The 24,523-nt window shown below is 31.5% G+C and overlaps 1 protein-coding gene across 1 annotated transcript in view; it reads right to left on the bottom strand.

The window, feature by feature from the left end:
* LOC127738300 (DNA-directed RNA polymerase II subunit RPB7) overlaps positions 1–24,407 on the bottom strand; it is a 43,910-nt gene extending 19,503 nt beyond the window's left edge. Inside the window, exons 1-6 of the mRNA XM_052249503.1 lie at positions 24,347–24,407; positions 9,697–9,806; positions 8,918–9,077; positions 6,731–6,781; positions 5,916–5,981; positions 5,320–5,391 (exon numbers count right to left, since the gene is read on the bottom strand). Coding sequence (XP_052105463.1) covers positions 5,320–5,391; positions 5,916–5,981; positions 6,731–6,781; positions 8,918–9,077; positions 9,697–9,806; positions 24,347–24,358 — 471 coding nt within the window. The 5' untranslated portion in view covers positions 24,359–24,407. The remainder of the gene's footprint in view (positions 1–5,319; positions 5,392–5,915; positions 5,982–6,730; positions 6,782–8,917; positions 9,078–9,696; positions 9,807–24,346) is intronic.
* Between the last annotated feature and the right edge of the window lie 116 nt (positions 24,408–24,523).

The following is a 24,523-nucleotide window of genomic DNA, read 5'->3' as shown; positions in this document are numbered from 1 at the left end:
ACGCCCCCGCTGGCATATAACATTATAATAGGACATAACTTAAGAACGGTAAAAGTAAAGCTACCCAAATTCGTACTTGAACTGAGTTTTTGTGTGGTTATAAGCATTGTGTATAAGTTTCATAACATTTGTTTGAGGCAAATTAAGTTAGAAAACGATAAATTCAGCAATTTTCCATTTGTAAAGGGCATAACTCTAGAACAATAAAAAGTGACGTCACCAAAATTTAAACTTGATCTGTGTTTTGTGGTAATAAGCATTGTGTATAAGATTCATAACATTTGGTTGAGGCAAACTTAAGTTAGAGAACAGAAACGAAAAATTCAGCAATATTTCCATTTGTAAAGGGGCATAACTCTAGAAACGTAAAAGTGACACCACCCAAATTCAAACTTAATCTGTGTTTTGTGGTAATAAGAATTGTGTATAAGTTTCCTAACATTTGGTTGAGGCTAACTAAAGTTAAAGACGGACACCAATTTTGGGACGTATGGCCGTACGGATGTACAGACATACATATGTACAGACATACATACGTACAGACATACATACGTACAGACAGACATACAGACGGACAAGGGTAAAACGTAATGCCCCCTCCACTACGAGGGGGGCATAAAAAAGACATATACTTTAAAAGAATTTTTTCAGAAACAATCCTTATCAAATATGGCCATGACTTTTGATTTACAGGCCTAAAATTAATGGGCTTCATCTCCTTTTTTGCTTTCAACCACTTGATTATATCTTTAAATGTATACCTTATAACATCACCCAGAAACAAATTGCAATTATTTTTTCTTTTATTTTGTCATTTTAGAAGTTGTGACCTTGACCTTCAAATTGATAAGATACTTCCCTTTCCTCATATCTTCCATCTGTAAATGTTTCATTTTAAACAAAGGAAACTATACTATCATATTGAAACCAACATTTTTCAAAAGTTACTATTATCTTTGATCTATTGACTCCATATCTATATCTTCCATCTTAATAAATTTCATTCCAATCTAGCAAGGGGACCCAAGTTACAATCTTGAAACCATTTTCTCAACAAAAAATTTGACCTTCCTATATCTTCAATCTGAATAATTTTCATTTCATTTAAGCAAGGGAATCTCAAGTTACAATCCTGAAACCATTTTTGTTAAAACAATCTATTTTAAGTAACAGTCCTTGAACTTAGATCTATTGACCAAACATTCTTTGCCTTTCCTATAATTTCCATCTGTATTATGCTCATTCTAATTAAGCAAGGGAATTTCAATGTACCTTCCAAAGAAATTTTCTAAGAAAAATATATTCTAGTTACAATTACCTTGAATTTTGACCTATATACCACAAAATCAAAAGGATTCTTGCCCTTCCCTTTATCTTCAATCTTCATAAATTTCATTCTAATCAAGAATTAGATTCTCTAGTTGTCATCAGCTTTATTCAGGAAACAATTTGTTTTTGACACCCAGAAGGATGGACAGACAGACAAAAGGAAAAAGAGACAGCTACATGCTTCTGAAAAATTTTTGGGCAGTATAAAAAATTTAAATTGGCAGCACATGAGATTTGTTATACATCTATTGACACTAATTTGAAAAAAAAAATGTTTCATTGATCAGTTCTTACAGACAGGAAAACCCCAGACACATATGCAAATAGTTTTGCAAGATTTATAAACAACATCTTTAGGAGTGCTGTTAAGCTAAAAACTGAATCTGATCATTAAAATTTGACACAGAAAAACCAGGCTCCATGCACTAAATTTTAAGAACTAGATGATAAGCCATCCAACAAAAATTATGCTAAGCCATTGTGTAGGAAGAGACTGGGTAACTGTTTACGTCAATAGCAAAATCACAATTTGAGACCCGTCCTTTAAACAAAAGTGATGGTCATGTGTAGACTCCAATTCTGGACATAGTTAAGTATGAGGTAGTGTTCGCAAAAAATACACACTGTTGCTTTGCAAAGCACAATAAGTTTTGAGGTGGTTCTGCAATGTGCTGGCATATGAATAGATAGCAAAACAAAATTACACATCATCCAAGGTTCCCTTACTGCAATCTGATAAAAATCAGATCTTTCACTCTGCTCTGTTAGCTTTGTTTGTCACACATAACAGATCTGAAGACATCTCATAAGGGGTCATGTTCAGTGACCTTTAAGCATTCAATCAAATCTTTCTGTACCAAAGTTTTGATATTATATATACTTTGTACTATAAAAATATATAGTTTAGTAAACTGTGGAATATTTTTGAATATAGTTCGAAAATTCTATGTTCTAACCATTTTATTTCCTGACACTGTTCCAAATATATGCACTGACATGATCGTAAACATTTTTTAAGTAAGAAAAACAGTAAAAACAGTATAGTTTCATTGTTACAGTGTGTTGTAACATTGTGCACAAACCTCCCATCAAATCATAAGAACCTACAGCTGCTTTGATGCAGAACAGGAACAAATTCTTTGAACAATTTTAAGTTTAAAATTAATAACCTGCATCTGTGTGATTCAATACATAGATGAGTGTTTTTCAAAATCCCAAAAATAAATATGTGCAGACCGGTACGAGAGGTCATATTAAACTTGCAATGACATGCAATTTTTCACACTCTGTTGGAGTTCTCTTTGTGACTTTGAGATGAAGCCTCTTCTGTCTTGGGTTTTGACAAGCATATGCAGTAATATGTGTAAAGAATTCAAACATCACATCCCTTCTTTACACTGATAATTGATTTTCTAGAGAGCGCTATAAAGCAGGGAAACACATCAAAAAGACTAATTATACGGATTATCTCAAACTTCAATATCCCACATTACTTAGTATCCAATATTCAGTACTACATCCACAGAATTAAGTATTACTATTAGTTAAGACATTTCAAATCTGATTTCTGAATTTGTGAGAGTAAATCTATGGGGAAAGATTTCTTTGTATTGCTGTTTTGTTTTAATTAGTAATGGAATCCACAAAAATCTATACATAAAACAATACAAATTATGCACAATATACCACTTTTGCAAGATTAAATCTTATGAGTTAATCGAAATTCAAAAGAGTGTCTAAAATTTATTAATTATTAATTATTACTTTTGCAAGTTTAAATTTAATGATTTAATAGAAATTCAAAAGAGTGTCTAAAATTTTAATGTTTTTGTCTTTGGAAAAATATTCAAGCTTGATACAGATCTTAATTTGGATTGTGATTAAATATTTGACACAGCATAGGTTTCTGACACAGAATGAATGTGGTCTAAGAACTTCAAAAATTTGAAATTGGGCATTTACCTATTATGGTCCAATATCGTAAATCTAAAAAGTAAAATGACAAAAATACCAAACTCCAAGGGAAATTCAAATCGAAAAGTCTCTTATCACATGAAAAAATCAAAAGCTCAAACACATCAAACGAATGGAAATAACTGTCTGAAATACATGGGTTAGATTCAGCATATCAAACAGCCCCAAGAATTCAATTTTTGATCAAATCAAACAAAAGTTTAATTTTGTACCCTTTGGATCTCAATGTAGACCAATTTAAAAACAGGTCCCAAAATTCAAAATCTAAATACACAGTTAGATTCAGCATATTAAGAACCCCAAGAATTCCAGACTTTAAATTAAACCCCATTGAAATTGGTCAAGAAATAAGCAATTTATACAAAGTACATTTTTAGCCCCTAATTCCTAAACAGTTAGGGCCATTTAATCATTCAATCCCAACCTTCCTTTTTTTGGTATGGAACCTTGGAAACTTGACTTATACTCAAGTTATTGTCTGTAAACCAGAAAATCCTTGTTTTTGGCCCCTTATTGGCCCCTAAATCCTAAACAGTTTGGACCATAACCCCCAAATTCAACCCCAACCTTCCTTTTGTGATATGGAACATTGTGGTACAATTTCATAGAGATCCATAAACTTATACTCAAGTTATTGTCTAGACACCAAATGTCTTTGGATGAGGATGAAGACGACACCCCTATACCATTATATCGCCTCAAATTTTTGTGGTCATATAAAAATGTTCTATTCATACTAGTAAATGTATTCAATATGACAATAATTTTCATTGAATTCACTGTGAATATCAACTAGCTAATTAGTACAAATTGGTAATTACATCTACTTTGCTAAAACATAAAACATCTAGGCTATACCTGACATTTCACAGCTTTATGTCCGACTTTGGGTGTTTTGATTATTTTGTCAACAAGTTTGTTTATGATGACTCAATACTAAGCATTTTTATTCAGAAACAGTTTATACAGAATGGCTTAAGTTGTGTCAAAAGTGTAGAGTAAATATTGTTGAAGTTGAATGAATAATTCTGCCAAAATTATATGCTTGTTTTATTTTTAAAGAATAATTTAATAAAACAAAACATCTTAGCCACTAGTATAAGGCACTTTTGAACCCAGCGAAAAAGTCTGTTTGTTTTGGAATAAATTAAGGGCTATTATTCTTTCAAAGTTTGTCAGTATAATCAGACAAAAAAAAAGATTGTGCAAGTGGCTACTTTTTACAACTAAAGTGTGTCTCCTATGGCCATACTGACAATCTTGAACATCAAAGCCTGTCCCTTGAGGTCATGCTGACCTATTTATGATCAAAGCCTACATGTAACTCTTTAAGGTAAAACTGACAATGGTTATCATCAAAGCTTGTTTCTTTAGCCCATACTGACACTTTTCACAATCTAAGCCTGTTTAAAGCCACACTTACAATGCTTGTAATCAAAGGACATACTGACAATGTTTATGACTAAAGTTTATCTCTTAGGCCATACTGACAATGTTTATGATCAAAGCCTGCCTCTTAAGGTCCTCTCTCTTAAAGCCTTACTGACAAATTTTATGATCAAAATCTATCTTTTAAGGCCATGGTGACCCTGTTTACTACCAAACCTTGTTTCTAAAGGCCACACTGACAATGTTTATGTCTTCAGACCAATCTCGATGTTTATGATCAAAGCCCATCTCAAAAGGCCATTACAACAATGTTTACAATCAAAGTCCATCTCTGAACGCCATTATGACAATGTTTACAATCAAAGACTGTCTTGTTAGGCCAAATGAAAATGTTTATGATCCAAGGTTGTCTCTTTAGCCCATGTTACTGATAATGATTATGACCATACTCTGTCTTTTAAGGTGGTGTCTCATAAGGCCTTAGGACATTAAGCAACTAACAATAAATCAATAATAAGGCCATACTGACAAAATCTATGATTAAAGCCTGTCTCTTAAGGCCTTACTGACCATGTTTATGACTATAGCCTGTCTTTCAAGGCCAAATCAACAATGTTTATTACTTACAATATCTTTAGCATCCACTCTTGTTCCTACAATCTTCACTCTGATTTCATCATCTTGCTGTATAACAACATCCTAAAATAGAAGTCACTTTATTTCTATGAACAAAGATGATGTGAGGTATCTGTCAATGACAAAACAACCAAAAGACACAAACAAACCTAGCCATGATACTTTTCTTGTCAATATATTTATGTCAGCTGTCTGTAAGAATCTTCCCTTTCATAAGTACCAAGTGAAGACAGATAGCCTATGTCTACAAACATTTTTTATACAGATTTCTTTCAATTGAAAACATAAGTTTGCACTGAAAAAAAGTTTGGGATAAAGAAAATGTTTTCTTACAGACTTAGTAGTTTCAGCTTGCCCCTAAATAAAAATGTGTACTAGCTCAGTGAAAATGGATGTCTTAGTTTGTATGTGAATGATTCCATTCTATAGTGTTGTGTTACAGTAATCAGTATAATAAATATTTCCCTATTTGTTTATACAAATAAAAATTCATGTTATTTCTTTTTTCTCTTCAATCAATTGCTACCCATATAAAAATTCAACTGCATGTAAGAATAACTGAGAGATGTTATAATTGATATACTAACCTCATCTTTGGTTTTATAACAGGGAGGGTTAGAATTGGGATCAAACTCCATGTCGGCAGGAATTGACTGAAAAAATAATATTTTTATCAATGTAGTTATTCTTTCTGTTTCATGTACATGTAAAAATCTTTATAAAAGTAGGACAAGTAACAGGAAAATTTTTTATATATAAAAATAATAATACATATGGTTTAAAGCAATGGTTAATATCCAAATAAAATGTTTCTTGTTATTTTTCTTCCATCAAGACATTTTTAGAGCAGACTGTCTCATCATATACAAATTACCTGCAACTGATCAGTTCTATTAAGATTGATACAGAGGATATTTGAAAAGACTGACAGCTGTAGAAATTAAAGTTACTCATGAGGAAAAGAAGTCAGACTATGGTAACAATATTTCAATCATTCTGTTCCAGCTGATCAAATTTATTTAACAATTTTTTAGATAGCATTAGTTATTATTTGAATAATTTTGATCAGTTGACAGAAAAAAAAATATATGGTCAATCTTTTTGTTATTAATGTCTGTTTAACATCTATATACATTGTACTACCTGCAGTTTTATGAGATGAATATTTCTCAACCAATACTGTTATTGATGGATAGATATTACCCTGGTTTGTTGGAAAATCATTGCTTTCTGATGAGTTTTATTTTTGTAGCTTGTAACTTCACTTAATATGTATAACTGGAATTGTTTAACTTCACAGAATATAAAAAATTTAATGATTCAGTAAAGTAAAGATTCTCCATTATTAACAATAGTTTACACAAATAGCATCAATTTATGCGACTGCTATTAAGATACTTACATGTCTTGATATAAAGCATGACAATGGTCCTATTTCTGTGAACAAACCAACCTGAAAGAAGTAAAAATCTTGCAGCTTATCATTTACAAATGATTTTTATAACTAAATACCATAAAACAGGGTTTTTATGTGATTTAGGGGCATCAAAGTATACAAAAAATGTTGGCGATTTTAATTTTGGCTGATTCTTAATTCCCAATTAAATATTTTTTTGGATACTGAAATACTGTTATATATTTACAAAAGTGTCTCAAATTTACTTTTCTCGTGATATTTTTGCTTGCGGAAGTTCATCTTCAAGATAATTAAATTGAAAGCGAATATTTTTATTGCCATTCAATCAAATAAGACTTAGTGTCGACTGTTGTGGTTAAGTGATTTTTTTTTACCTTAAAATATTTCGTATTTATTGATTATATTCTGGTACAGTTGATCAATAGAATACCAGTAACTTAGATATTTGTCACAGGTGTACAGACTTCTTGTAAATGTTATAGTTGATTAGTTACAAAATTGACCGGACCTTTGATGTACTAATTAGGTTATAAAATTATCAAGAGGGACTAACAACTCTTATATAATTTAACACTAATTAATAAGGGTAAAATACCTGAAAGAGTACCAGGTAACCTTACACTCTTAGTTTATTTGACACTAACTAATAAGGGTATACATATGAATATACAATGCTCTTTGACATTTAAGTTGTTACTAACATATACCATTTGGACCTGCAGAGTGACGTGCAGACCGGTAAAAAATACAGATCTTTTACAAAACTCTTAATCTATTAGAAATTGCCGAACGCATACATAAATTTTTGCAGATTTTATTTTTATGATTTTCATTTATCCACGAAAATAAGCGAAAATAACTCGCTATACAGTAAATGTCTGAAAATTATAGCTTTATAAGATTTTGCCTGTATGGGTATATTCTTTCTCCCAAACATTATCAACCTACATAACTTAGGGATCAGCAAACAGTACTGTAAATTCAGAAATTAAAGTGCAAAATTTTATTAATACTACAGGATGCACAATGCAATAACTATTAAGAACTCATTCTTAATTTTCTACAGTAATTTACAACACCATGTAGAAGATTTAAATTGCATTACAGTAATAAATCTCTTATTATTGTCCCTTTTCAAATATTCACATTAATAAATACTTGCATTATGCTGAATTTTACAGCACAATGATTATGAAATAACACAAAACAAAAGTCACCATCATTGCAAGTATTTTAAACAAAAATTATATTACCATGAACAAATCAATATGAAAAGTTTTAATTCTGTGAGCAGCTTAATTAAGAAACATAAATTCAAACTAAAGGGTTGAGGCAAAATATGTCATTGATAAAAATAAGATTCTCCTTCTTCAATTCAATTTCTAATTATCACACTAACATATTCTAAACTACACTTAATTTTTAAATTTATAAATTTTCAAAAACCCAAAGGATATATACATGTAGCAGTATAGAAATACTATTCATTTTACATCCTTACAACCTAGATTCCACATCTGGACTACATCAGAACCCATCCTACAAGGTGTTGTATGTATAAACATACAAACTATATTCAGTTGAAATCTGGACATTGAGGGCACTTTAAAAGATTCTTTGAATTGGTCAGAATGGGGACGTTAAATCCAATGCCTTGTTTAGAGAGATTGCCACTCTCTCTGCACTTTAAGAACCCTTGCAACAACTTTTTGAGATGTTAGTAGGTGGCCTGTTGCAAGGCCAAATTTCTGTCCCTATCAAATATACCCTTATTTTTCAGTGGCATTCACAATTTCCGGTCTTTCATCCCAGTCGACCAATATTGTAGGACCTAGCTACAGTGTATTGCATTCATTGTTAATTTTTTCTCGTCCTGAACATGCATGATAAATTTTCCACTGGACGTATAGCAGACAACAATTAATCAGTTGATACAATTGCAATGCAAAATGCCTTACTGTATACAAATTGAAAATATAAAAATCTCAACCTGTCCTCCTGGAACACCCTTTTTAGAAACTTGAAAATTGTTTGGTCTTTTTTTCAATTATTTTTTCTATAATTTGAACATCATAACTTTTATAGCCTTAGCAATGGCAGCAGTGTATATCTCTCAAGTGAATGGTCTGAACTCTATGCAAGAAGCTTAATATTTATCCATTCTTTACTAACCTTGTTTACTTGGGTAACTACAGCATCTAAAACCTCTCCTTTGAATGGTCTGAAAACAATAGCTTTATATTTGACAGGATAAACAACAAATCCTCTACTGGGTTGTATTAAGCCTGCTCCTATGTTGTCTATTGTAGTAACTGCTATTACAAAGCCATACCTACAATATTACATAGATATATACATTGGATTCCTCATTATTTGTGGGATACAATAGCATTGACATTCAAGTTCCCTCTTTAAATTGTTTGAAATAGTAACTATTGGATATTAAACATCCATCTTCAATGAAACGCTTATGCTGAATTTTCATACCTAAGTAGATTTGAGATTTTCATAATAGCATAAGACTTCCTCTACAATAATAAAAACTTTACATTAACTCTGTTTCCCTTAAAATCAATCCTTTCTCAAAATATAAGATTTAATGATAAATTTTGATGTAAAAGATCCTCAATTAGTTATACCTAGGGATGCTTGAGGCTGGCAAAATAAAATTGGGATTCCAAAATCTAAAACAAACATTTAAGAGATAAACAATTGAAAAATTCCAAAGAGTATGGCAAAATACTGTTAACTTTTAAAATGTAGCTTACAATGCTGTATGGTGACCTACAGTTGTCAACTTCTACATTATTTAGGGTCTGCTGGAGAGTTGTCTCATTGGCAATCATACCACATCTTCTTGTTTTTATACATGTATTTCAAAAAGTGAGGACTTGAAAAAACTTATTACAATCTAAAATGAAAAGCTTGTTAAACAAACAAAAAGTGCATACTTTCCTGTACATGTTCCTTCCACTTCTGTGAACAATTTCTGTTTTACTATGTTCAATAAATTAGGACCAAAATATCGTGGATGAAGTAGGATCTCATGTTCCAGAGAAACCTGAAATAGATGTAATAACAATTTAAATAACTTTATATTATCATGTTATTCAAAATATGTGCATAACTTTGTTTTGAATGAGGCTTATGAAAATTTCACTTAATTTAGTAAATGATAATATACATTAAATATTTCTACATTGAATTTGTCACATTTTTGGTAAACCGCAAGACCAAACTGGGTTCTTTTGGTGTTAAATCCTTATCTCTACGTATACTGTGTTCATTGTTTCAATTTCTGAACTGGATCAAATTGACGAATTCATCACGTGTGGAAGCTTTTAGTTTTTTACTTCAGCCACCTCAAGTTGATAGTTTATTAAGGCTTCCCTGTACTTATAATTATAAAATGTGTGTTTAAGAAGGATTTATCTTTTCCAATCATTCAAGGATTACTATTCAAAAGTACATGACTAATCTGCACAAAAATTTCAGTGGAAAAACTATTGACTAACACATGGATTAAAATTTCTCTAAGTTTTATCTTATTGATTCAAACTCTGTTATCATTTGATCATTTCAAAAGAATGGTTCTTTAAGGATCCACTGCCATCCAAGTGACAAATATAGCCATAGTTCCACTAATGTGTAATGATTAGTATATACAGGGATGTCTTTACACATTCATATTTCTATATTCATTTATAGCTTAATTTGATTGTATATTAATGAAAACTCAAGAGAATATAAAAGTACAAATGACTTTTAAGCAGGAACAACTTAAAAATGACTAAAATATATACCGATAACTAACCTTGGAAAAAAATCTGGATACATTTGTACAGGCAATTAATACTTTACTTTACCTTTGAATTTAATTTTTTTTTCTTATCAATCACAACATTAGAGTACAATGTACTCTAATTGTTTTAACATATTTTATTATTCCTCAACTATACAAATGGAGAAGACATTACTAAGTTGTAAAACTTGTGTCTCATCCGTTTGTATAGTTTATGAACAATAAAAATATGTTATATCTATTATATTATCTATTAGAGTATATTTAGTTTTGTAAGGATTATCTGTAGTTCTATGACTGATTTTCTATCATTAAAAACAAGATACAGCTCCTAATCCAAAATGTTTTCAATAATCATATATAGTCAATAAACTGCTTCGCTGAGCGCAGCTGGATACGCCCGCAGAGGTCCAACCCTGAACAGTTGGGGCAAAAATGGACACAATATTCAAGCTTGATACAGGTCTGAATTTGGATTGTAATTAAATACCGGTATTTGATATATTATAGGTTTCTGAATAAATGTAGTAAAAGAACTTGAAATTGGTTATATGGAAGATTTCTTGCTGTTGTGCAATACACTGTGCTGTTGCGTAATACTTAGTAAATCTGTTGTCAGACTATAAACAAATAAAATCTTATAACTCGGAAACATAAAATCGAAAATTTATTAAAAATAAAAAGGAGCTTACAAAAATATGTATAAACAATTTGCCAAAGTTTCATAAAAAATGCTAGAAGCGTTTTTGAGTTATTGACCGAAAACTGGAAAATCCCCCTTTTTGTAATGAATAAAACCCCATAAATCGGAAACGTATAGTCTGAAATTTATAAAACTCAAAAGGGAGCTCACGTCAATAGATATGAACAATTCACATAAGTTTCTTGCAAATTGGTGACATTTTTTTTGAGTTATTGTCCAAAAACTGGAAAATCCCCCCTTTTTTAATGAATAAAACCCTATAACTCGGAAACGGTAAATCCTAAATTTATAAAAAACGAAAGGGAGCTCACATCAATAGATATAAACAATTCACAAAAGTTTCATGCAAATTGGTGAAACTGTTTTTGAGTTATTGTCCGAAAACTGGAAAATCCCCCTTTTTTTAATGAATAAAACCCAAAAACTCGGAAACGGTAAATCTGAAATTTATAAAAAACGAAAGGGAGCTCATGTCAATAGATATAAACAATTCACAAAAGTTTCATGCAAATTGGTGAAATTGTTTTCGAGTTATTGTCCCAAAACTGGAAAATCCCCCCTTTTTTAATAAATAAAACCCCAAAACTCGGAAATGATAAATCCGAAATTTATAAAAAACGAAAGAGAGCTCACATCAATAGATATAAACAATTTACTAAAGTTTCATGCGTATTGGTTAAAGCATTTTTGAATGAATGTCCAACATGTTGACAGCGGACGGACAGACGGACGGACAGACAACGGTATACCATAATACGTCCCGTAAACGGGCGTATAAAAATTGATGTATTAAGTCGAAGGTAAGTAACTTACTTTTATTACTTATTTTGGTCATATTTCTTTTTTTAATCTTTAAAGGACAATCTCAAATATTGATAATCTTTAATTTTTTTTCATTTTTAGTTTAACTTAAAAATGAATTAGAAATACATTAAGATGAAATTTATTCAATTCTAAATAAATTGTAATATCTAAAAATCTAATAAGGTGATTGCTTATTTCCCAACACTATCATTTCATTTTACATGAAAGGCAACAAGATCTCATACTTCATTACAGGCATGATCAACTTATCTGAAATGCTTAATGCAATTATAAATTTAAGCAGAAATTTATGGAACAGTTTCATACATTTTCCAGAAACACTTTCTTTAGTATGTGATCCATTTTCAAAGGATATATTGTCATGATTATGTTATTTAGATACATAGATAAATAAACAACAATCTGAAAATACTGGAAAGGTATTAAACAGATAATTTAAAAGTATCTTGTAATAAAAAAAGACTCTCTACAAAAACATTTATTGTAAATTTTGATCACATTTAAGTTTAATATCTGCAATAGAGTAACAATAAAGAATTTTTGAAAATAATTTTTAAAGGTAAATTTAGAAGGTATATTGAGTATACTAACATTAATAGATTCATTATACCAATTAGGCAATGTATAAAAAGACAAGACCAATACCGGGTCTGGACCTTCGTCGCTGCATGCAATTGATTTAGGTAACATGTATACTGAAGCATGCACCACAGGATGAAAACAATAGGAATTGCATATACACCAAATGGAGTGGACTTGTTGTACCAACATTGCCGCCTGTTGGTGATCAAGTATTTAGATAACATGTAGATCTGAAATTATTACATGTTATGTATGTTGTCAAGCTGGAGTTATGTTTGAGAATGGAACATTGATTTGGGACTGGACAGTCATATACGTTGAACAAAGACAGCTTTTAGTTGAAAAAAATTCTTCCTTTTTTTCAAAATGAATGAAAATCATAAAACGTCTAGCAGTTTCCTCATTCTCAATGCATCAATCCAGGAAATCAACTTTTTAGTCAAGTTAAAAAATCATTGCCTCACTTAATGCATACCATATATATTCTAGGGGAGTTAACCAAAATTCAGCTTATCATTTAAGGGAAGCAAAATCAAAAATCAGTAAAACAGTAAGGAAATGTTAGTCCAAATTCCAATAAATATCAGTTTCAATCATGTAACTTTGCTGGTGTTATATACTTCTTAAATGGATCTTCAACCGGGTAAATTGGACAAAAAAATGGCAAAAGATTCTCAACCCTTAGAAATGCTATGTTGTGACAAGAGTGCACACTCTAAAATGTCTGCTTCCTTTGCTTGTTATTGAACTGATATTGAAAGTCTGTAAAATGAGGGTTTAAATACAAGCATCACATAAATTTGACATTATCTATGATCCATGAAAATGAGATCACACAGTAAGATGAACTATGCTAAACAGACGTGTACGCCTTACAATCATTCCATAAACCAAATATAGTGGTCCTAATGCTTACAGTACCCAAAAAATGGATCAACCCACAAAAAATCTTAACATTGACCAATGAAACATAAAAATGAGGTCATGGTCATATGAACCCTGTCAGACAAACATGTACACCTTGCAATCATTCAGTACACCAAATACTGTTGACCTATTGCTTATAGAATATCATATACAGAAACAAGAGTGCACACGCTGAAATGTCTTGCCTTCTTTATTGACCATTAATTTTATGTTGATAGTCCTAAATATAAAGCTTGACTACAAGTATAATATAAACTTAACATGATCCAAGAAAATGAGATCAAGGCCAGATAAACTAAACCTAAAATACATGTAAACCTTACAATCATTCCATACACCAAATATAATTGACCTATAGATTGCTTATAGTTTCTAAGAAACCAGACAGACAGACATGTACACCTTACAATCAATCAATGCATTAAATATAGTTAACCTATTGTTTACAGTATCTAAGAAACAAACTTAACCATGAAAACTTAACATTGACCAATGAATAATGAAAATGAGGTCAAGGTAAGATGATATCTGCCAGACAGACATATACACCTTACAATCATTCCATACACCAAATATAGTTGACCTATTGCTTATAGTTTAAGAAAAACAGACCAAAACACAAAAACTTAACACTGAGCAATGAACCGTGAAAATGAGGACAAGGTCAAATAAAATCGGCCAGACTGACATGTACATCGTAAAATATTTCCATACACCAAATAAAGTTGACCTATTGCATATAGTATTAGAAAAAAAAAAAAAAAAAAAAAAAAAAAAAAACTTCACTTTAACCACTCAACCATGAAAATGAGGTCAAGAACAGACCACACCTGCCAGTTGGACATGTACACCTTACAATCATTCCATACACAAAATAGTATCTGATATATGGACTTGACCACGAAAACTTAACCTTGTTCACTGATCAATGAAATGAGGTTGAGGTCAGATGAAAACTGTCTGGCAGGCATGAAGAACTTGCAAGGTACGCATATACTAAATATAGTTATCCTATTACTCATGATCATAAATGAGAAATTAACATTACAAAAAATCTAAACTTTTTTTTAAGAATTCACTGAACCATGAAAATGAGGTCAAGGACCATAGAATATGAAAGACAGAAACTTCATAACATAAGGCAACTATATGCTCGACAAAAACAACCAAAAATTTATTACTGACTAATAAACCATGACTATGAGGTCAAGGTCATTCCATACAACAAATATAGAGGCCCTATTGCTTATAGTATCTACATGTAAGAAGTAGACCAAACCACAATAAACAGCTGCCCCATGAGCGCATGATATGCCCGTCGCTTTTTCAAAGAATAAAGTTCAATAACTTCTCAATGTCATACCAGAAATTTATGAAAAACTAAAGGGAGGTTATCGTAATAGATATAAACCAGTCACCAAAGTTTCATGAAAACTGCTCAAAGCACTTTAACGATATTGTCTGAAAACTGGAAAATCACCCTTTTTTTAATGAATAAAACCCCATAACTCGGCATCTTTAAATCTAAAATTTATAAAAATCGAAAAGGAACTCACGTCAGTAGATATAAACAATTCACCAAAGTTTCATGAAAACTGCTGAAAGTATTTTTGAGTTATTGTCCGAAAACTGGGAAAAAAACCTTTCTTAATGCATAAAACCCCATAACTCGGAAACGTAAATTTGAAAATTTATACAAATTGAAAGGGAGCTGACGTCAATAGATATATTCAATCCACCAAAGTTTCATACAAACTGGATAAAGCGTTTTTAGTTATTGTCCGACATGTGGACGACGGACAGACAACAGTACCGTTAATAGGCGTATAAAAACTTAACATCGTCCAATGAACCATGAAATTGAGGTCAAGGTCAGATGAAACCTGCCAGTCGGACATGTACACCTTAAAAATATTCCATACACCAAATATAGTTGAACTACTGCTTTAAGTATCTGAGCTAAGGACTTGACCAAGAAAACATAACCTTAATCACTGATCATTGTAATGAAGTCAAGGTCAGGTGAACCCTGTCTGAAGGGACTTCTACGTCATTTGGTCTCTGGTCGATAGTTGTCTCAATGGCAATCATACCACATCTTCTTATTTTCAAATGTAGACCTTGCAAGGATTCCATATACCAAATATAGTTATTTTTTTACTCTGACATAATAATTGAGTATTTCACATAACAAAATAAATGGGGAATTTGTCCATGGGACACAGATGCCCCCGCTTGCAGATATGTAAAGTTATAAAGGGACATAACTGAAGAACATTGAAAGTGACGCTACCCAAATTTGTTACTGATCTGAGTTTTGTAGTAATAAGTGTTGTGTATAAGTTTCATAACATCTGGTTGTGGCAAACTTAAGTTTGAGAACGGAAACAAAAAATTCAGCCATTTTTCGTTTTGTAAAGGGGCATAACTCTAGAATGGTTAAAGAGACACCACCAAAATTCAAACTTGATCTGTTTTTTTGTGGTAATAAGCATTGTGTATAAGTTTCATAACATTTAGTTGAGGCAAACTAAAGTTAGAGAACGGAAACGAAAAAATTAAGCAATTTTTCCAGTTGTAAAGGGCATAACTCTACAACGGTTTAAGTGATGACATCAAAATTCAAACTTGATCTGTGTTTTGTGGTAACAAGCATTGTGTATAAGTTCATAACATTTGGCTGAGGCAAACTAAAGTCAGGAAAAACGGAAACGAAAAATTCAGCAATTTTTCCATTTGTAAAGGGGCATAACTCTACAACGGTTTATTGCGAACCTAATGAAAGTTTTCCACAGTGCCATCTCCATCTTGATCAGGTATTTAAACTTTTGCAAGTTCACCTGTCCTATTGAATAAATACAATAGCTATTGTTCTCTGTGTAGTTTATTCTCTGGGACCTTTAAATTTCTTCTAAGAGAAATCTATCATTCATTGATTAAATTACCTGAGTAAAAATTTTTTTTTAAATATATATATAGACAAAAATACCTTTTTTATACTCATTAATTGCGTGTGATGATGTATTTATTCAATATTAATAATATATTTTCATTCAGTTTAATATAAACATTGATTCAATCATAAAAAGTTGATTTCTAACAAAAGTTTTATCAATGTTCCTATTGAAATTTGATTTTGTTTTGTTTAGTTATAGAATACATTTAAGAAGATCTTAATTTGAAACATCATAATTTTCAAGTTCTTATTCATGTCAAACAATTTTTTTTTTAAAAGAAACAATGTTGAAAGTTTTGTCAGAAATCAACTTTTTATGATTGAATCAATGTTTATATTAAACTGAATGAAAATATATTATTAATATTGAATAACTTCATCATCACACGCAGTTAATGAGTATAAAAAAAGTATTTTTGTCAATATATAAGATCATTTTTTACTCAGGTAATTTAATCAATGAATGATAGATTTCTCTTAGAAGAAATTTAAAGGTCCCAGAGAATAAACTACACAGAGAACAATAGCTATTGTATTTATTCAATAGGACAGGTGAACTTACAAAAGTTTAAATACCTGGTCAAGATAGAGATGGCACTGTGGAAAACTTTCATTGGGTTCGCAATAAGTGACACCACCAAAATTCAAAACTGATCTGTGTTTTGTGGTATAAAGCATTGTGTATAAGTTTCATAACATTAGGTTGAGGCAAACTAAAGTTAGAGAACGGAAACCAACTTTGGGACGTACGGACGTACGTATGGACGCACAAGGGTAAAACTTAATGCCCCCTCCGCTATGGTGGGGGCATAAAAAATTAAATTTCAAGCAGTCACTGAACTATTAAAATGAGGTCAAGGGCAATAGACATATGACGATGATATATACAAGTTATGAAGCATCTTGGTCTTCTACCTTCTGATATAAATTAAGGATTTATATTAATAGTTTATTCTGTAGCCGCTGCTGCATTGTAATCCCTATATTTCACATTCTGCGACTTTTGTTACAGGAGAGACAATGCAAAAAACAATGTTACCTGATCATGAAATTTGAAGATAGCATTTCTTTGTTTACATCAAAAATTTCTGTCAAAAATAAAATACAGGACTAACATCAACTACGCTTCTGTATTTCAATTACTTTTAAGAAATTATGCCGGAAGTGTTTTTTGTTTTTTTTAAAGTTTGGTTAAACGAGTCAACTTATTATTGTTCAGCCCTCAGTCATAGGGTGCGCTCAGTTTAGGTGTTCTGAACCACTTCCATCTGTTCCGAAACCAGACAATAATCGCATCAATTGGAACCAGATGTATCTCACTGCTGGTTAACTCTGCCTAAAACGATCATGGCCTACAGCAAACTTGGATCATAACAAACTACCACTATTTATATAAAAAAAAAGACTTAATTGCAACTGGCTTCACTTTTGCATACATGTAGGCTGCATCTCCTGGCCTTTCCAAACAAAACTTAAACATGACATTTTTTAGTGTCCAAATAAAAATTTCTGACTTCAAAGTTGTCAAAATTATCATTAAACATAAAAGACATCTGAAGGTCACTATAAAGTGTTTGACAGAAAAAGAGTGTTTTATTGCAAAAATCCCTTTAAACAATGCTCAGATGATAAAATAGGTTGATATATATTGAACCAATGATTTGCATAGTTTTACTATATACAAATCCTTCATTGAATTGATTATCAATATGCAGTTTTCACTTACTGTAAATTCAGAAATTATTGCGTGCATTTATTATTGGGAATTTTGAAGAATGAACTAAAATGCGAGATTAATTATTGCGATTTCAGAAAAATCTACATACAGTTATATGTATCAGATATAATAATGTGAGTTTTTATTATTGCGATACTCATTCAGTCGCAGTATTCGCATTAATAAAAACCTCGCAATAATTAATGAAGTTACAGTAACTGAAAACAAAAGATCATAGTATCTTTACATTTCAGATCCCTTCAAAGCCATTTTGAATTCTGCATACACCTAAGATTTTTTCAGCATACTTGGAACACATTCAGAAGATAGTTCTGTCTTGTTTTATTGAACTTCAGATTGACTCAAACAGGTTGGGAAGGATCTTCATAAATGGGTACTATCCTCTTGGTAATATACCCCAAAACGGGGTATCAATTTTCAGCGATAAAAATATTTACTTTGGATTTATATATATTTTTTATGTCATGGCGCAAACATTCCAGTAAAGGACAATATTTTGCCTACAGACAGCATGGCTGAAATATTATGAGGATAGAAGTTAACGGTCTTCAAAAAGTAGGATATTTGGAGGCCATTATCTTTGTATTCAGTTGAACACAGTTCTCATTTGAACTATGGTCTTAAAGGAAAAATGTTGCCATTCTGTATCTGTATAAGGAATTCCCTCCTTCAAAGGAGCACTTCTGTTCAGAATCAGTTAAAAGTTCATAACTATATTTACAGGACTAAATTTACAGGGGACTAGGATATACAAAAATAATAAGCATACGCCCAATGGGGGGCATGTTGGCTACATACAAAGACCTTTTCGTTTGCTAGATGGTAAGGCCTTCAGTAGTTCATTTCTTTGGACATGTAAGGCATAGCAGAGTTTCCTGGTTATATACTCTACTTTAATGCAAGTGTCAGTAAATTCGTATGAATATTTGCGCCATGACAGCTACCATGATGAAATACAAAATTTGATTTTTTATCACTGTAAATTGATACCCAATTTTGTGTATAATACCCATAAACAGATAAATGGGGATAGTACTCAGTGTATGTAATGTGCGAATCCTAAAATGTCATTTTTACTGTATCCGTGATGAATTTCTGATGTAGAATGATGAATAAACAGACGACAAATTCAAGATTTTTGAATAAAATAAGAAATAATATATAATGTGTACTGTTTTTTTATAAATTCGTGATATAGGTATGAGATGCGGACGGGTTTTCATCGCGCCTACAGCCATCCAGGTGCAAAATTGATTCACAAATAGATAAATATTAAGAATAGTTCACGAACAGAGCGTGCAAGAGATTTAAAAGTAGAAGTAAAGTTTCATTTGCAGAAAAATGTACCTTTTAACATAATTGTTAATGTTGTTTAACTTAAAACAGGTTTTGTTATTCAGCTTGTTGATATTGAATCAAATTCAACTATGCTGTTTTCGTTATGCGATTCATGTTTACTGTCGAATAATGATACTGGACTTTCATTTTCACTGTAGGGCGATTCATTTCTATTGTATATGCTATGTATTTTCACAGAAGGATAATTAATTTTTATTATATAAAGTCTTAATTCAGCCGACTCTCTAACAAAATTTATGAAGTCAGAAGGATTGATTATATATGCATACTTAGTGAGTGAAAGTCTGAGGTAATATATCAATAAATTCCTTAAACATGGTATTTATTGCTAATATAGTCAATTCTATTTTCTCAAATAATTTGTCCTGATCTATATGTAGGATAAAATTTATTCTTTCCTATGACACGTCATCATTAAATACATATATCTTAGACAGTTAAGCCAATCAACGTCACCGGAAAAGCAAAGTTTCTGTTTCAGTCTAAATCTACATCGCATACTAATAAATTAAACGTCATTAGAGCTAATTTCCTAATGCTTGTAGTTAAAAGGTGTGGTTGGCCTTGATTGTGTAAATGTTGCCTAAGCATTGTAATTAAGATTGAGCAAACGTTTATACAAACAACCAACCAAACCTTAAAACTACAAGCGTTAGAAAAATAGCTCTAATGGATGCATTTGAGATAACAAAGAGCATTCACAAAACGATCGTCATGTCACGATTGAATGAGTGGAAACGTTTTCATTTTGCACAAACAATTGACGCTTGGATGACTGAATAATTGATATTTATCATGCCATTGTGTATAAATCTTATACAGTAAAGAAAGTTCGAGCAACAGTCGAGTCACCTTAAATATGCTTGAATTTCTTATAAGTCGGTGTTACAAATCAGCCAATACGCAATTGTGAGAATACAAAGAAATATTGAAAACAGTTTATTGTTACATGTTTAAATGGTTCTATACCACGGGGTATAACCGCCGTACAGTTGATTCCGGACGTTAATCGCTACATCGCGAAGCAATGTTGGTAGATATACCGTTCTTATATTTACACCAAAGACTAATTGACTAACTGTTCAGTTAAGTATTCAATGTTTATGAAAATAAAGTTTACTGCTCCTGGCAGCATTGTATATCATTTATATTACATCGTCTGTCGTCGTCGTCTGTAGTCGTCGTCTGTCGTCGTAACTATTTCAAAAATCTTCTCCTCTGAAACTACTGGGCCAAATACCTTCAAACTTTAACTAAATGTTCCTTAGGGTATCTAGTTTATAAATTGTATCCGAAGTTTTGATCCATCGACAAACATGGCCGCCATGGCTAAAAATAGAACATAGGGGTCAAATGCAGTTTTTGGCATATATCTCAAAAACTAAAGCTTTTAGAGCAAATCTGACATGGGGTAAAATTGTTCAATTGGTCAAGATCTATCAGCTCTGAAATTTTCAGACGAATCGAACAACCCATTGTTGGGTTGCTGCCACTGAATTGGTAGTTTTAACAAAATTTTGCGGTTTTTTGTTATTATTTTGAATATTATTATAGATATATATAAACTGTAAGCAGCAATAATGTTCAGCAAAGTAAGATCTACAAAAAAGTTAATATGACCATAATTGTCAATTGACCCCTTAAGGAGTTATTGCCCTTTAAGGACAATTTTACACAATTTGTTCATCAAGTTTGCTAACATTTAAAAATCGTTTCCTCTGAAACTACTCGGCCAATTACCTTCAAACTTTAACTAAATGTTCCTAAGGGTATCTTATTTATAAATTGTATCCGAAGTTTGTATCCATAGACAAACATGGCCGCCATGGCTAAAAATAGATCATAGGGGTCAAATGCAGTTTTTGGCTTATATCTCAAAAACTAAATCTTTTAGAGCAAATGTGACATGGGGTAAAATTGTTTAATTGGTCAAGATCTAAAGGCCCTGAAATTGTCAGACGAATCGAACAACCCATTGTTTGGTTGCTGCCACAGAATTGGTAGTTTTTAATAAAATTTTGCAGTTTTTTGTTATTATTTTGAATATTATAGATATATATAAACTGTAAGCAGCAATAATGTTCAGCAAAGTAAGATCTACAAAAAAGTTAATATGACCAAAATTGTCAATTGACCCCTTAAGGAGTTATTGCCCTTTAAAGACAATTATAAACAATTTGTTCATCAAGTTTGCTAACATTTAAAAATCTCCTCTACAATACAGGTGAGCGATTCAGGCTCTTGAGAGCCTCTTGTTTAATGAATAAAACCCCCATAACTCAGAAATGTAAAATGTAAAATTTATAAAATTCTAAAGGGAGCTTACAACAATACATACAAACAATTCACCAAAGTTTCATAAGAATTGCTGAAAGCATTTATGAGTTTTTGTCCAAAAACTGGAAAATCCCCCCTTTTTTTATGAATAAAACCCTGTAACTCGGAAACGTAAAATCTAAAATTTATAAAAATCTAAAGGGAGCTCATGTCAATAGATGTAAACATTCACCACAATTTCTTGCAAGTTGGTGAAAGCATTCTTGACTTATTGTCCGAAAACTGGAAAATCCCCCTTTTTTTAAATGAATAAAACCCCATAACTCGGAAACGTAAAATCTAAATTTTATAAAAAACGAAAGGGAGCTCACGTCAATAGATATAAACAATTCACCAAAGTTTTATGCAAATTGGCATTTTTGAGTTAATGTCCGACATGTTGACGACGGACGGACAGACAGACGGACGGACGGACAGAGGTATACCATAATACGTCCCGTAAACGTATAAAAACTGACCACAGAATTTTGACACTGTAAGATTCATTCTCTTTGTAGTTCTTTTCTTTCTTTAGTACCGTTCGTTGTACCTTCTTGTACTGTTCGTTGTGCAAAAGCCTATCAATACGGTAGAAATATGTATGACACGACGTGACAAATATTCAAAGCTTTTTTAAGCGAGTTATAAAACTTTTCAAAGAAAATTCGTCGTAGAAAAACGTTGTATTCATGGAAGTTCTGCTCCAGTAAATTTTCAGATCCATGACAAGCTATTTGCAAACTCACCAACAATATTTGAATATTCATGATATGAACATGGTTCTACCCGTGTATATTCAAGTAAGCATCTACGACTAGCTTGTATTTCAAATTGTAAATATCATCAATATTGAAGTCATTTAAAAACTATTTTCAGTTGTTGTATGTCGAATAATCATATAAAACGACAATGAAAATTCATCGCACTTCCATAAATTCCACATCAGAAATGATTGCACTTACAGTGATAATTCATCGCATCTATAGTTAAAATGAATCGCATTCAGTAATCAATATTAAGGATTCTGCTGCTTAAATAACACTTTTTTTTACTTTAATCCTGTTATTATACATTAAAAAGTTATATTCTAATGAAATTCTGTTAAAACATACATTCAAATCTATTACTTTGTATTCTAATATGACGTGCTGCTTTCGCTTTGTAAACAACACCGTGATAAAATACTCGATATATCTATACTTAGCACAGACTCAGAGATATACATAATAATGGATGTTACAAAATACCTCCTACGTAAATCCACATGTATCGGAACCTATTTGCAAACGCTATTCTGATTTTATTGATTTAAAAATTGCAATAGAAAAAAGACTACAGAACTTCTATTCTTATTCGGATGCATAACAAAAAGAATTAATGCACTAGAGCTCAGAGAAATCTATAAAACAAAAATAAAATAAAATTCCGCGAAAGTCCATTAATGCTTTTGGCGCATTTAAGTCATTTCAAAACATGACGTCATACAAATGAAATCGCTAAAGCTGAAGGTTTTCTGTTACGTGAACCATCGAAGTTCGTATAAAATTGCATAAAAATGGATTTTTGAGGTAGGGTTTGTTTTTTCTATCCTATTGCATTATTTGCATATTAACGAATTTCATTAAGTCAACATGGCGGCTCCTTAGTTACGAAATGTCATCTTAGGATTTGACGGTAGCTTACGAGAAAAACAAGTTAATAAAAAATGGCAAATGTAGGATTTGATAATTAAAAGAACTAAACACATTTTTTCTGGCGGTTATTTACGAAATAATTCATGCAAGCTACAGATTTATTAGAATGTTATAGCTTTATCTAACAGGGAGTAAAAAGGAACAACCACACACACGGCGAACCCACCCCCGCTTCAGTTTTTAATGACCGTATTTGTCCTATTAGAATCGAAATAATTCATGGAAGCCATAGATTTGTTGGAAATTTACACATGGCCTGGGCCGTGATATTTGTTAATATTATCCCTCGCTAATGCTCAGGATAAAATTCGAATATCACGGCCCAGGCCATGTGTAAATTTCCAACAAATCTATGGCTTCCATGAATTATTTCTTAATTTTCAAAAAGTAAACAAACGCAGTTTTTTCCCATCATCCTTTATTCTACGATAGACATACTCGCATACAACAGTGAAAATGAACTAACTGGATTCGCACTTTATATACACTGGTACCCATTTATGAGGATTTACCCCAACCTGTCCAAATAATTTTACTTCGTCCTCTTTCACCATGTTCACAGACACAGGTATCACCTGCCTCATAATAAATAGTTTACAACCCTTATTGAAGTAAAAAGCATGAAAACAAAACGGATATTTTATACTTAAACAAGCAAAAGGAGGGTTTGTGATATTTGTGTATAATTACGCGTCTTACATGAAAAAACATTGTTTGTTGAATTTCACAATCTGTGTAAAATTATCTCCCCTGTTTTCTGGTACCCCAAGAAAATTTTCTAGCGAAATTAAAAAGATATTTTTTAACCAGTAAAATCTAACTGGTTCTGTACCAGAGAATTTATTTTTTGTCCTGCTCAACATTACTATTACCGTA

Source organism: Mytilus californianus, unplaced genomic scaffold (genome assembly GCF_021869535.1).
Source record: "Mytilus californianus isolate M0D057914Y unplaced genomic scaffold, xbMytCali1.0.p SCAF_4, whole genome shotgun sequence".
NCBI classification, from domain to species: domain Eukaryota; kingdom Metazoa; phylum Mollusca; class Bivalvia; order Mytilida; family Mytilidae; genus Mytilus; species Mytilus californianus.
This window is presented reverse-complemented; position numbering and strand designations above follow the sequence as displayed.